Below are 15,193 nucleotides of genomic sequence, written 5' to 3' on the forward strand. Positions count from 1 at the left end.
TAAACTGAAAGATTATGAGAAGGTCGAAGTTACGACGAAACAATGTGTTTAATTTAATAGATTTATATTATATTTCTTTCAATGTGTGAAGGCACCTAATATACTATATAAGTACGCAGGCATCCATTGTTACATGGTAAATACTTTAATAATTGTTACTTCCCTGCCGTATATATACGTTTCCTATTGAGGCGACTATATACCAAAAATTTCAGAACTGTAACATATAACTTATAGTATGAAATATACATATATATATTCCACACTTTACATACACATACATATGTATATATATATATATATACATATGTATATCTTATCAGTTATGGCTAGTAGCGCATTAAATATTCTACATCTTTTTATATATAACATATATCTTGTAATGTAATAATATATATACAACTTTTTCCTCTCTTAATGAGATAAATTAATGTAAATAATGGCACCGCTTCGCTTTTAATTTTCGCTTTCAATCAAAAAGTTTGATTCGATTTTTAGCTGGCGTTATATACATGTAATAAGCAACAATTCTATTAATATTTATACATTATATATTAATACGACTTTTAGGATGACAACTTCAGCTATCATTTGCTCATAGCGCTTATATAACATTTAAGTGATACATATATTAATTAAAAATGAGAGTTTAAAAAGTATATTTGCATCATATTATGTTATTTAAGTTTAGAAAAAATGTTAATGTTTCTGCTGCTACCGACAACATTTGTAAAGTTTATGGAGATACTGCACTGATTACTAAAACAGTTGGAAAATGGTTTGTACGTTTTAGACATGATGATTTTAATTTATTGTTAGAAGATAAACCACACTCCGAGAACGCTCAACAGAAGAGGATGATGATTTCATTATCAATTTAATCAATAATATTCCAACTGTTTAAATAATCACTGTAGTATCTCCATAAACTTTACAAACGATTTCGGTAACAGCAAAAACATTTATATCTTTCCTACATTTAAATAATAAATAATATATATATATATATATATATATATATATATATATATATATAATGATGCAAATACGCTTTATTAATGCAATACTTAAATAAAATATAAATGCATTAATGTTATACGCAAATGATAGCTGAAGTTGTCACCTGAAAGATCGTATATAATACCATATATTAAACATTATATCAATATTGTTGCTTATATTACGTGTATGTGACGTCAGCTATTGAAAATCCAATCGAACTTTTTGACTGGTCTAATAATTTTCATAATCTGCAATACGCCAGATTTTAATACTTCAATATTTTAATTTAATATCTTACCTTACATTATCTTTCTTATATTCATATGTGTAAATAAAATATTATATAATTATAATACATAAAGATAACAGAAGCAATTTTTTGAGCTTGCGTTTCTGTTTTAAAAATTTCTTGTTGCGAATTATTTTTTTTTTTTTATCTAATTTCAATAGACTATCAGAGCAAGAGAAAAACCGCATTCCGCATATTAACTATTTTTTATTCTGTATTAATGAGCGGACATTAGATCATGGACATAGATCTCAGAGATAAGTCTCATCGTAAATATTATTTTTATCGCTTACCTCGCCCGGAAACTTTTACGTGCTAAGTTTTTGTCATTGTATCGTATAAATACGTAGGTCGATCAAATATGAACGAGACTTTTCGAATAGAAGCAAGATACATTAACGCTTATTGTTGTAAGAATAGTGGGTTATATTGATATAGGCTGTGTCTAGATTACGCTCTAAGTTACGCGTTTGTTTCTACAATGTTTGTTTAATAGTAAGCACGATGAGTAAACAAAAGGTGACTGTTTCGGTTGCTGTTCGGTTTAACAATTGCATAATTACAATGTTAAATTTTTAACGCGCAAACATGTTAAACCAACTGAAATTTTATGCAAATTACGCATACTTTTATAATTACGCAGTTCGATAAGAACACGTTATCGAAGTCCCAAGTATGGTGAAAAAGTTGTAAATTTGACTGATGTGTTCGACCAGTTATATATTTATATATATATTGGATTTATTTGGACCACCTTAAAAAAGCCTTATGCGGAGAAAGGCTTTTCAACGAATGTACAATTGATTTCGTACTCATTCTGCTACTTTTTATGAAGCAGGGATAAAAAATTGCTAGCGCGATGGCAAAAATATGTAAACATCATGTGGATGCTATGTAGAAAAATAATTTTGTGTTAGCTTTCACATGTATTAATCGAATAAATATTTTTTCAATAAGTCTCGTTTACATTTGCTCCACCCTAGTAATTAAGCATTCAAGTTACTAGATTTGCTAAATGAATATCATTCTGGAATCCTGCCGTTCGAAGATTAAAGATTAGAGATCGAGAATATATATCGCATTTTCCGATATTTATTACACAGTCGTAGTCGTGTATATCGGTGTCGCAGCGACGTCATTGCTAGACGTCGCAGCGTCCTTTTGTCAGCAATGCGTTGTAATGATCGGCTCCTGTCTCAACATTGCCGAGGATATCTCATTGCTCTCTATCCATCTGCTCACTTCGGGTGGCATTTCTGGCTTTGCAGGAGGTACCTAAAATATGAGGGATACATATTATCCTTTTTTTATTTTTATAATCTATTCAATTAAATAATCATCATACTGAAAGTGAAACAGGATTTGAGCAATCGTGATAAATGCTAATGGAAAAATAATGACTGCACTTTCTGTAGTAATAAAAATATTTATGATAGCGAATCGTAATTGAGTGATATTTATAAATTTTTTAATGCGTTTCGCAATTTACTCCTACCTGCGTTACACCTGCTTCGACATTTCCCTTTTGTTTCACTCTGCGATTCAATAAAGCGCCGATAACAGTGTCAGCGCTACAATCAAGGAGTCTCTGCCTGCAAATCGCGATAGCTCTTATAAAACCATCGCTCGGCGTGATAAATCGATGCTCCATGAAGAAACTTTTCTCGTCCCAATAAATAATCTAAAAGAATATAAACAATAGCTTAATTATTTCATTACGTAAAATTCAAAGTTTTACCTCTCGAGTTCAATTTCTTGATTTCAAAATGTCCATATTACTTCAAATTTGTTAAAAAATACCAAGCCTATACCATTTTCTCTAACTTGATTTACTTAATCTACTTAATATAATATAATTGATAACATACATACATACATACACACAGAACATGCATTATCATATTTATAAACCGATTTGAAACATATTTTTGATACTTAAGTCAATGTTAATGTTTATAATTTAATAGCAATATAATTGTTGCACATAACAGCAAATACAATTGTGTTAAGGTGTTTATTTTTTATTTTTATTTTATTTTTTTTTCTACCTGCGCTACCTTTTCAACCGACATTCTTTGATATTTTGCCACAAATATAGATTGATCTATTGTTATTTTCAAAATACTATTATCATATATAAAAAAAAATATGTATTGTTTTCATAGAAGTACAAACGTGAAAACAAAACATATAGAAACCCGAATTTATTTCCTAAGAATGTATTTTTGTAAGATAATGTATAAATATTATGTATACGTTTTTAAATCTTTTTGATTTCTCAATTCTTTAAAAAATTTGAAGTCTCATGAGTTATTTGCGCGTTTACTCGACAAAATCGGATTATTTAATAATTGAAAAATATATCTGTATTTTTATGGAGAAACGATTTTTATAAAGCAAACAGCATAAACATGCATAAGGTAATGCGTCATATAATCATGCAATGCGGATTGCAATTACAAAAGCAACACATAATATTGTATTTATTCTAAAATGATTTAAAAAATACTGTAAAAAGAGTAGCTGTTTGTTTATTTTGTATTATATATTAGTGTTTATGATAATTTTTATTTAAATTATATTAATATATACACGCGTGTTACGCATACATCTTTCATGTATCTTAGTTTCTTTATTATTAATTATTATTATTATATCTTTTACATATAAACATTAAAAGAGATTTATTATAACAATTTTTTTATATAAGAATAATGTTCTTCAAATAATTTTCATTTAATTAAATGCAAAAAAGATTTCTAAAAAATATTATTTCTTAATGTAATATTTCTCTTACTTCTTAAACCTCTTCAAATTGATGTCCATAATAACGCCTCTTATAAATTTTCTGTAGATTTAATATATGTACTTTTTATTTAATTGACAACAAAAGTAACACGCGGTAAACGGACTTGACCGTTGCATACTCGACATTAAAAAAAGCTATTAAAATACACAATTTCCGTGATAAGTTTTTAACATGTTATTGCAAACTCGAGAAATATATTACAATATTTTTCTTCAAAAGCAATGATATTAAATTTGCATCAAACTAATAAAATCGCTCGCACGTTTTACTCTTTCACTCTTTCAAACTGAAATTATAATTTTCGCTTAATAACAGATCATACGAAATAATGTATAGTCTATATTGAGATAACTAATCGGCATCGTAGAGAAGAGCATCAATAAATTTAATTAATACTTTTGTGTATAATCGACTTTATATGATTTTTTTTAAAGTGGATAATTATATTAATTAGATTAGCATAGAATAATTTAATTTATCTTTTGCTATTTTTTTTTGACGAATAAATGCGCTATATAAATGTTGATTTTCTATAATCTTTTAAAAATCTCTAAAAATCTATATTGACTTTCCTAAATTACCTTGGACGTGATTTTAAAAATCATTAATGGCTTGATAAAGCGTCTGTAGCGTATAGTTGTAGCTCCTTGCACGACGCCCGATCCTTGAAAACAAACCTCTCGATACAGATCTGTTCTCTCATAAAAATCGGCTCTCGCAAAATCGAGCTCGCGAAGATATCTCGCGTTGTTCATATGATATAGAAGAGCGTCCACATCAGTAGTGGTACAAATTCCTGTAAAAATAAATGCATTATAAAAACTCTACGTCGTATAATGAAATATGCGATGCAAATATTCCTCGATTACATATAATTGACCATTCATTTTCATTTTAAAAGGGTTGTACGGATGGTCTGGGACACCCTGTATAAATGCTTGCACGTCAATTAAGTGATTAAAGTGTTATATTGTATAAAATTAGTAAAAACAAAAATATGAATAAAACAATGCCAATAAAAGTACACAAAGGAAGTCAAATAAATTATAATCCTAATTAGAAAATGTATAATAATAATATAAAAATATTATATAATAAATAGATTCATATTTAAAAAATAGAAAATTTGATCTCTCCTTTGACACACTCTCTATATATTAAGGCTATGCAAAGTAATAATTAAACTTTTTTTGTACGATTGTGTGATCGAAACCAGAAATTACATGACAAGATAATACTTCAAGACATCGTTGATTTTAACTTTGAAGTTAAGTTAAGGGAATTAAAGATGCGGAACTGGTTGAGCATCTGTATAATCACAAATGGCTAATAGATATGTCCGCAATATTCGCTAGACCAGGCCTGCCCAACCTTTACTAAAGTGTGATCGAGTTTCATGACTAATACACACGCATCAATTGATTACCGCATTTGCTTTTTTTTTTTTTTAGATTTACAATTATCTTAGTCTTAGATTTACAAGTTCTCCTATTGATAATACAGTTATATATTTAAAATAATTTTCTTTCTGATTTTATAAAAATTTTTACACGACACCTATATAATTTATGACAAAATTCAAGATAAATTTCTGTTTATTATATATATGATCTACATAAAATAAAGTAATATATATATTTTTATATGATTATTTTTTAACTGTTTTCTATTTAGTAAAAATCAGTAGAATTCTATGTTTACCTTTGTCGTAAACTATAGTCTAAACAAAATTTAAATTAATTTTTAATTTAAAGGCCATTTTAATATAATTAATTGGTTGATTTAATGTTGCAATTATATTGAAATGATAATCGAAGATTCGTCAACAATTTGTACAATTTCCCATATCGATTCAATCAAAATTTCAATTTTATTTCAACATTCGATTTTTGATGTTAATTCAACTATATATTTCTGACTAACATAAGTAAAAATCACATTATGATCGACTAAGAATCACATCGCGATCAACTAATAATAAGTATCACGCGATCGACGAATTGGACATGCTCACGTTAGACTATTTCTACATGTTTCCCTACAATGTAATGCGGAAATTTTTTTTTACAACACATTTTGTGCAACGTTATGTAATTTTTTTACATAAATAAGGAAGCAGAATCAAAAATTGTTAGTTAATTGCATAACAAAAATGTATATTATTTATAAAATTGCGAAGGTATGTGTTTTTTTACATGAAGAAACAAGGAAAATTTTTCGCTATTTAAGCTCATTACAATACGCAATCGATAATATTCCGGATTTGTAACCAACCGATCTTACCGGCCAACTGATTCCCCACATAGTAAGTCAAGGTTCACGTATAAATGACTAGGTAAATCGTAAGGATTCTTGTATTATATCGTAACGATAAAGTCAACGTAACATACATAATACTCTTTCATTGTAACCATCTCCTTAATTGAGATATGTCATTAACAAATATATTAAATTATATTGATCACGTTAAAAATTGTTGAATCGAATAAATAGATCTCCTACGTATGATTTTTATAGACTTTATTAATTAAACCATTCCGTTGGAATAATTATTAAAAGGTATAAAGTCAAAACTATAAAGAATATGATATAAAAATATTTTTTCACATAACCCCATGACATTAATTAAATGTTGCAATCTTCAAGAATAGGTACTTTTTCAATTTTTACAATAAAAAAAGTCTCCTATATCCACTTTATATTTTTTTCAAATATAAAAGTTAAAACTAAAGTATGATATATGTATATTATATAAACTAAAATTAAATTATTTTTAATGATATTTATTATATATATCTTTGCGCTCGTATTAAATAAAACTGAATTATAATTAATAGTGCAAAACAATCAAAACCTACTCCAAGATAATAAAGATTTAATAACAGGCCTAAAGGAGCAATTATCTGTAATTATGTGTCCTTAGAATAAAATTCGCATTAATAAATACACTTTATACTACGTATATTGTTCTTCATACGTCTAATTAATTTTTATTTATTCCATTTATTTATTCAGATTAAATGTCCGTGTATTTGTTAATGCGAATTTTATTATAAGAACACACGATAATTGCTCCTTCAGCCCTGTTATTGAATATGGTTTAATTTTCAAAAATAATAAAGTATTTCTATTCGATTCTAAGCAATAAAAAAAAAAACATGTATTTCTAGAAGATTTACATACCATAAACTACGGTTTCGTCGAGAATGTGTACTCTTTTCTTGCAAAAACGTGCAAGGAAGATGGTGAGGAATATACGCAAGAAATAATGCAGTTCGAAGAGGCCATAAATGAGTACTATGGCTGCGAAGACGCCGACGAGGACCCAGCAAATCATCATCCTGATCGTTGGTCGCTTTACGAAAATCGGTGATAAGTCGACGTTATCCCTATCGAGGGTTAAACTTTGAAAATTCACGACACTGTCGCACAATAGCTCGCGCCGGTTTATCGATTTGTCTGATTGTGAGTGGTTGATGGCGTTCGCTGGCGTTTGCTGGCGTTTCTCGTCTAGTCAATAAAAACGCAGACCGCTCACGCACCATATCGAAAGACTCTAAACGAGTTGCATCGATTCATCTTAAGACATTCGCTAATGTCATTCTGGTGAATCTGTTAATAGAAATTAAAATTAGACTCTCTTGATTGCCTAAAAGAGAGAGAGAGAGAGAGAGAGAGAGAGAGAGAGAGAGTCGGGAAAGGTATCCGAGAAAGAGAGAGTCAGAAGTTTAAACTGAAATTTAACGATACGGACGATTTGCATGTCTCATTTGTAAAGGATAATTTGATGTGGTAAGTATACGGTTAATGGCTGTTATAAAACATATCATTGTTGAATTTATACGGAGTGTATATGGAATAAAAATGGGATACAACCGCGAAAATCTTTTGAACATAAAATGAAAGAATACTGTTTATCTCTGAAATAGCTATATTAATCTTAAGAATAACGATGTGTGACTTCCTGTTGAATATATTTGAATATACTGTCGATTCTCCCATAGAAAAAAAAAAATGGCTTTGCCAATGACGAATATATTTGCACGCTATTGCTTGTCTTTTCAAATCACCGTGGCTTTGTACGTAACGCATTTCTATGCATATTCATCATTCAAGAACAGCGATCTGGACCTTCACTGTCCAGTCACATATCAATGTATTAATATCGAAATCGTGGTCTCTTCATCGAGGACTAACTGAATTTTCTTAAGGGCAATAACCGTACCATTAATAATTGAATAAAATCTCCCATATCGATCAATGTAAAAATGTACGTACAATGTACGTAAATATGTACGTACAAGCATCGTGTACTCGGAGAAATATTGAACTTACACATTCATACACCGATACTAATCGATTCTCCTAACTTGACAGCCAATTCTCAGCGTCAGCGACCTCCCATAGAAAAATACAATCAAATTCCTCGAATTAATCGAACTTTCGATACATGCTAATCATGTTGAGAAATATCGTAGGATAGAAAATTATAATGTAACAAGATTAAGATATTGCCAGGTATATACAATTTTGCTTTAATAGTTTCAACTATCGTTTTTTTTTTTTTTATCAATTATACAGATATATATAATGAATGCCATAATAAAATGATATAATAGAAAATTTTGATAATTTTAATTAATTTTATCGTATTAAGAAATTGGGCCTCCAAATTTATCAAAAGATATTACATAGAGTATCGTGAGTGCGAAGACTGCGAAGCTGGATTCACCCTGTCCAAACAAGGGAAGAAAATTGGATCGAGCACGATTAGCGTCGATGTGCGATTATCTCGATAACTAATTTAAGAGAAATTAATAATGATTAAACAGGATAAAGAGAATTTTATACTATATATTGAAATTCACTTTCGATAATTTCGTATTTGTCATCGCATTATCAGGCGTAACACGTTCTGGGCCTATTGTGTTATTCTTTTCGAAAATTTAACGTCTACGCACGAAATTCACCTTTTATGTAATACACAAAACACATATGTATGCAGAATGTGTCACTTACGACTTTTTCTTTGGTCAATACTTACGATATTTCTAACAGTTCTGTAAATTTTGACACAAAGTATCTAATAAGTCTTTAGACAAAATTTTCTGAGAAGGGTCGCCGTTACCGAAACTCCGATAAGTATGCGGAGTGAAATCCATCAAAATACATCCAATGACGATCCTATTCTATCGATGACATTTCGCGTACTGCTGATCGACGTCCTCGGTTAACGCCGTGATGCCCCTACCCGAAAACCGCATCTGCGCCGAGGACATCCAACTAGGAAGTCAGACTCTTGGTGGGAGGTTTAGAGCTCGTGGAACTTTGACGTCATCCGGCTCCTGGTGGGTATCATCGTGAGAAGATTGATCCGGTAACGAAGGCGAGCAGACGCAAAACGGGATGCCAATCAAAGACTATAACTAAAAACTGATATGTGAAAAAATAACTAATATATCTTAGCGTCAATAATCAAAATAAAGCTTTTATTTAAACGATAAAGAAAGATTAATAAAATATTAATTATTAAAAAGATGAGATTTAGTAAAAGAGAATTATTAATAAATAAAAGAATATTTATTTTGCATTCTAAATTTAAATCTCATTAATGTGTGTGTGATGCTAAACTAACAAAATAGTTCATTTTCTAAATGTATAGATTTATAAATAAACACATTAATTTGATAAAATTGACTGAATTTGCTAATTAAAAACAATAGTTTTATGCATAATGAATTATCGAATTTTATTGTGGAAGTTTTGTCAACAATAACGCCACTTCAATCGATAATCTTAGCAGGTTCAATGTATAAGCAGGTGTAACGAGCATATTACCAAGCAATATCAATAAAAATGTGACTTTTTGCGAAATCGCTTAGTACGTATTTACTGAAGGAAGTTTACATTTCTTCATAATTGTAAATGCGATGTAATACGACAAAAGATAAGAGCGTGCATGCTGAGATAAGACATAAAATGAACAATGTCGACACATCAAAATATAGATATAATAGAAAAAGTTAAATATCTGGTTTATCTGTTTTGTAAGAATAATTAATAATTTATTAGTAAAGTCGCTTCAGAAAAACAATCTGTATATCATGTTTACGTTTTACTACTAATGCATTATTAAAAATCATGTGTATGATCGCACAGAACTTGTTTTTAATAAGAATTTTACATATTTCTATAAATTATATTTGTCTCTCGCGACAAGATGTGTTGCCCAACATGCGTGCGGAACAAATAATTGCTGCGCACTTATACGAGAATATTGCGGTATGATTAACAGCCGTTTGAAGGCTGAGCATGTACAGGACAGACAGCACTAATACTACGAGGGAAGACATTTTGGCCCTCGTATTGAGGAAGCGCTTTCATGCTGATGTTTTATGGAAAACGCGTTCTGATGCGACGCTGGCACGAATTCGCTGCGAAATCAAGACGGAGAAAAAAAGTCATGCACCACGTGAGAATTCTCATCAATGTTTCAGCCCGTCGCTTCTTCGCTTTTTTTTACTTTGTGCACAATCATCTCTCTTACGATTGATTCATAATTTATTCACAAGATAATGATGTAGACATTAGAGAATGAGAATTAATATGATCGGAAATTAGCATTAAATTGAGAAAATATAATCAAGGTGAAAAAGTTATAAACTATTACTCACTATATGTTTTGAAAGAAACATGTTTTTACCCAGGAAAAGAATAAATTTATTATTCGGTAATTTTGTAAAAATATATGTGAACAAATATAAATATTCATGCAATTATTAACGAATGAATCTCTCTTTTTACAATTTAAAAATATTCCATTATTTAAAAAGAAATAAAAAGAACATTGCTTTCATCATCCGAAAAATTACGTTCTATCCAGAGTATTGAGAAATTCGCTGACAAAAGGACTGTCGCTGGAATCGTATCGACGTAACGGAAGATCATATGAAATCGGAAATATCGGAACGGCTGGGTCTTCTTCATCTTCAATAGGAAATGTCGTTGTCCCAGTCTAAATATAAATACGAATAAGTGAAATAATAACAGTAAGAATATTAATCAGCTGGTATCCTTTTCTTTTAATACGTTTTAATAATATAATTAAATAATATATTAATTAATATGTTAGAAATTATATAAACAATAATGTCTGCGATAATGGCACTTACAATGAACTTTGGTATAAATATAACACCGGCCTCATAGCTCATTATGTAATGGTTGCTTCGTTGGATTCCCCACGCGGCCTTGCTCAGATTCGCACTTGTGAGCACGAACCATGGAATACTTTTCAAATCGGGCGAAATTCTCGTATAGGACTTAATATGAGGCATTGCGCGGTCTCGTCCTGTTCGTTTAGCTCTCCATTGGCTAGATAATCATAAAATTCTGTAGAAATGTTTGAATTGTAGAGCATAAAATTGAACGAAACAAATATAAACATTTAAAGCTTACTACAAATATGATTCTATCCATTGTTGTTTAGAATGCACTTGCATATTATAGGGCAAACAACAAGACAAATTCCGACAATCGAAGCTGTGCTTATAATTCTCTATCGACGGGTAAATAAATTGAAAGTTTGGAAGACTCTTTAAGCCCTTAGTAGTTTCCCTTGACATACACGGAATTATATCTTTCGACAACCAGCTTTCAAAGTTTGGACCAAGGCTACCTAGACTGGAACTTTGCGCGACTATAGGCCACTGAGGAGCATCAGGCGGTAATGTGGCGTGATGCGATAAAACGTACGCTAATTTCCTATGTCCCCAAGAATCAACCTCGGCATCTTTGTGAGTCCCAGGAACAGAAGCCACGAGAAATACATTCACAGCAGAAAAATCTGCCCTTCGTACGGCCCATATCCATTGTGTTAAAGCCGGGTGTCTATATTTACTCAGATATCGCTCGAGATCCTTTTTAAAACCCGTTGGGGATTCTCCATCACTGGGATTCGCGGATTCCGGAAGCAAAGGTAAGTGAGGCGAGATCCATAGCCTGATAAAGATACAATGGAAAAATATTTGTCTATAAACATCAAATAGTTGGCAAGAAATATTAGATAATAGTGTTTAACAGACCCTTGTGTCCGATTCTCCCAGTCATCAGAGTACAAATTAGCGGTGGAAATTACCACTCTGATTCCATCATCTTTGTATTGAAATATCATGACTTTAGAGTGATGGCAACCAAATTGGGTAGGCATATCTACATGTATCATGGTAATGTTGGAGCCTAATTTCTCATGGTCTACTCTATCACCATACAAAATCATCATATCAGTACGTTGACCAGCTAACAGATACTGCAAACACAACCATCCGACATCTACCATAAAATTTAGATGAAGACTGTTAACAATCTCTCCAAGACTTCTATCAAGAATCTCAGGGAAAGTTATGGAGAATTGTTGATTGTAAGTCTCCTTAGATTTTTCAACTCTCGTAAAAAATAAGTGATAAGGTGCTGAAAAGGCATATTTTAATGCAAACTCTCCTGGCTCCACAACAGATACTATGTATCCAGACTGTCTCATCATTTGGATAGCTTTCTTTCTAATTTCCTTCCTGGTTTTTTCAGAATCACAAGCTTGATATATATCCATGATAGATGTTCCCCTTTCAAAATTTGTATCTCGCTTATTACTTGTAGAACTGCTTTGAGAATCATTGATATTCTGCTTACTATCTATAGCACGATTGCTGCTCTCTATGCTCATCTGTTTCATCTTTTTTATTACAGAAGGAGCAGCTGTGGATGTTTCCCGACTTCTTTTTTTTGCCTGTAAAAAAAGCTTTACATTTATTACATTTACCTTCCAGAACTTAAGAGTGCTATTCTATACAGATTATACTGATAGGCTTAATAAGTGTCATTGCGCATGTTTTTTGATATGTCAAAATACATGTACAACATTTATAAAACCTACAGCTATCGGTAGTCATGTACCGAATAACGATTTAAAGGTCAAAAACTTTTTCTATTTCACTAACCTTAGTGTCTTCTGAATTCTCACATTCTGTACTAATTAAAGCTTTAGAAAGTGCTTGTGCTTCCGCATCCATCTGTTTGAGTTTATCTTGCCTTTTCTGTATCATTGCTTTCTTATGTCTCTCTGCTTTTTCTTTCAAATCTTCTTTAATATCTGACGTAGCAGTAGATAAAGATTGTACTTCAGAAGATAGACTACTTATAGGCAAGAGATTATCTCTGTTCTTATCTCTTTCCTTTCTAAGCACCATTTGCAATACTTTCAATTGATCCAGCAATTGTGAACGATCATTACATACAAAATGAAGAATCTCTGGTATTTCTATTGTACCATCGAGTTGATTTACCAGTAATTTTTCCACTGAAATTTAAATAATAATCATTAGATTTTGTTGGGAGCCTTTATAATTAAAGAATGTAAACAAATATATAGTTACAATGTGGATGTGACATTTCGCTAAAGTGAATTGGATTCTTCCGATAACATTTCTCCAAAAAAGGACAGGGTTTCTTTACTGCAATATTAAATATTCAAATCATTTTTTGTTACTTCAAAATCCAAGAGTTTGACATATAACGTTCATAACCATTTTTACCTATAGAACTCATCGTTATAAATAAAATATTTATGAGAATAGTCCGAGGAGAGCGAAATAATTATCTATAATGAAAACTGCGCTGTTATCTCTCTCGATAATAATTATAATGTGACATATAACACTAACAATTTTCTCTTCAAATAATAATTGTCTCATAAACACAAATCATATGGGTGCCACATTCTACAATTGACATTGATCCGCTTCCAATAAATGGAGAAGTACTGGAAGCGCTGTTTGTACCTGTGCTTGTACTTTGTAGAGGTAGAAGCCTGAAAGGGGTCATGACGCCGTTTTTCGAAAGACGCTTTTTCTAACTGGTACAGTAGCGTCAACTGGATCCATGTTAGAGTCGGCGGAACTAATACATGACCAGATTCACTTTTCAGTATCACGGTAAAACGACCAATTGGTGCGAGTCTGTTCTAAATAATCCATATAATTGTGGATCAAAAATGCGAAAAAATATTATAGATTTTATTAATGTTTCACATTAGCTGTGTATGATGTTTTGTCATTCTAGTACAAAGTACGGACAGTTATAATAATAAGTTATTATTGAAGTATTTTTATATACATATATACGCATATGTGAAGTAAAAATTTGAGAAAAATGTAAAATATTTTTTTGATTGACAAATTTAATTTATTTAAAGTAGAAGGCGCTAGTAATCTTATTAATTAAAAATATTAGTATCCCCTCGATGAAATAGCGTTTGCACTGAGCAAAAGCATACTCCACGGATGATTGCAATGTAAGCAAAAAATTATTTACGCTATCCGCGCTTTTAAACCATTTCTATTCTTTTAACAAAAATTTAACGAAAATTATTTTACATTATAGATTCGAAATATCAATAAAATTTAAACAACAGAATTTGAAAAATAAAAATTGAAAATTTTAGTAAATGGTATATTAATAAGTAGCATTTTACATTATTAAATTTTAACAGGAGGAAGAACTCTCGCCGGCAGTCCAATGCTGTGTCTTCAAGCGGATAGTTAGAAGATGGAGAGCATTGACTGGAATTGGTAATTGGAGAATAGCTGGCTCGAAAGATGGCATCGAAAGACCTCGATTATACAACAAAATTTTATCACATATTGACTGGATTAAATCTATCATTAGTTGGGAGCTTTAATTGAATTACTCAGATAAGTATTATCTGTTAAATATTTTTTCGTAAATGAAATGTATTCTTGAATAAAAATTGGACAAAAGGAAAAGGATGTCCATCGCGCGCTTTCCAAAATTGTGTCCCTTATATATTGAAAAGTTAGAAATTATTATATTATACGATGTTGTTATACGCTATAATAGATTCAATCGTATCTATTTTGTATGAGTACGTGGTTTACTGTTATCAGTGGTATTGCCAGATAAAAATTTATCTTTCGTTAATCATCGGAATGTGCAATCATTTCTATTCTCTTCTATAAGTGTAAATATCTTTTTTCTTAATTTAAAACAAAAAATTTCATATATTTAATAATCATTAA

The 15,193-nt window shown here is 30.6% G+C and overlaps 2 protein-coding genes across 3 annotated transcripts; both read right to left on the reverse strand.

The window, feature by feature from the left end:
• Positions 1–1,067: 1,067 nt before the first annotated feature.
• LOC138939201 (protein THEM6) lies at positions 1,068–9,311 on the reverse strand. 2 transcript variants are annotated; one of them, XM_070306815.1, is made up of 5 exons: positions 9,145–9,311; positions 7,284–7,712; positions 4,682–4,896; positions 2,787–2,972; positions 1,068–2,566 (listed from the first exon to the last, which is right to left on the reverse strand). In XM_070306815.1, the coding sequence occupies exons 2-5, from the start codon at positions 7,438–7,440 to the stop codon at positions 2,456–2,458; spliced, it is 669 nt and encodes a 222-aa protein (XP_070162916.1). In that variant the 5' UTR covers positions 7,441–7,712; positions 9,145–9,311; the 3' UTR covers positions 1,068–2,455. The 2 variants fall into 2 exon arrangements, with proteins under 2 accessions (XP_070162916.1, XP_070162917.1); XM_070306816.1 differs by lacking the exon at positions 9,145–9,311 and adding an exon at positions 8,436–8,661.
• A 114-nt stretch (positions 9,312–9,425) lies between these two features.
• Gkt (tyrosyl-DNA phosphodiesterase glaikit) lies at positions 9,426–13,921 on the reverse strand. The gene is made up of 8 exons (XM_070306814.1): positions 13,691–13,921; positions 13,532–13,609; positions 13,097–13,455; positions 12,185–12,885; positions 11,559–12,101; positions 11,273–11,474; positions 10,973–11,115; positions 9,426–9,526 (listed from the first exon to the last, which is right to left on the reverse strand). The coding sequence occupies exons 1-8, from the start codon at positions 13,701–13,703 to the stop codon at positions 9,514–9,516; spliced, it is 2,052 nt and encodes a 683-aa protein (XP_070162915.1). The 5' UTR covers positions 13,704–13,921; the 3' UTR covers positions 9,426–9,513.
• Positions 13,922–15,193: the final 1,272 nt, after the last annotated feature.

The sequence above is a fragment of the Polyergus mexicanus genome, unplaced genomic scaffold (assembly GCF_030449975.1).
Source record: "Polyergus mexicanus isolate NDT 795.1 unplaced genomic scaffold, iyPolMexi1.0 SCAF_14, whole genome shotgun sequence".
Taxonomy (NCBI): domain Eukaryota; kingdom Metazoa; phylum Arthropoda; class Insecta; order Hymenoptera; family Formicidae; genus Polyergus; species Polyergus mexicanus.

Excerpts from the sequence above, each read along its gene's own strand:
- Gkt (XM_070306814.1), bottom strand. Across the intron at positions 12,886-13,096 it reads AGAATTCAGAAGACACTAAG|GCAAAAAAAAGAAGTCGGGA; the intron begins GTTAGTGAAATA and ends CTTTTTTTACAG. Across the intron at positions 12,102-12,184 it reads TGGGAGAATCGGACACAAGG|GCTATGGATCTCGCCTCACT; the intron begins GTCTGTTAAACA and ends TATCTTTATCAG.
- LOC138939201 (XM_070306815.1), bottom strand. The coding sequence starts at position 7,440 with ATGATGATTTGCTGGGTCCTCGTCGGCGTCTTCGCAGCCATAGTACTC. Across the intron at positions 4,897-7,283 it reads CGACGAAACCGTAGTTTATG|GAATTTGTACCACTACTGAT; the intron begins GTATGTAAATCT and ends TTATTTTTACAG. Across the intron at positions 2,567-2,786 it reads TCGAAGCAGGTGTAACGCAG|GTACCTCCTGCAAAGCCAGA; the intron begins GTAGGAGTAAAT and ends CTCATATTTTAG.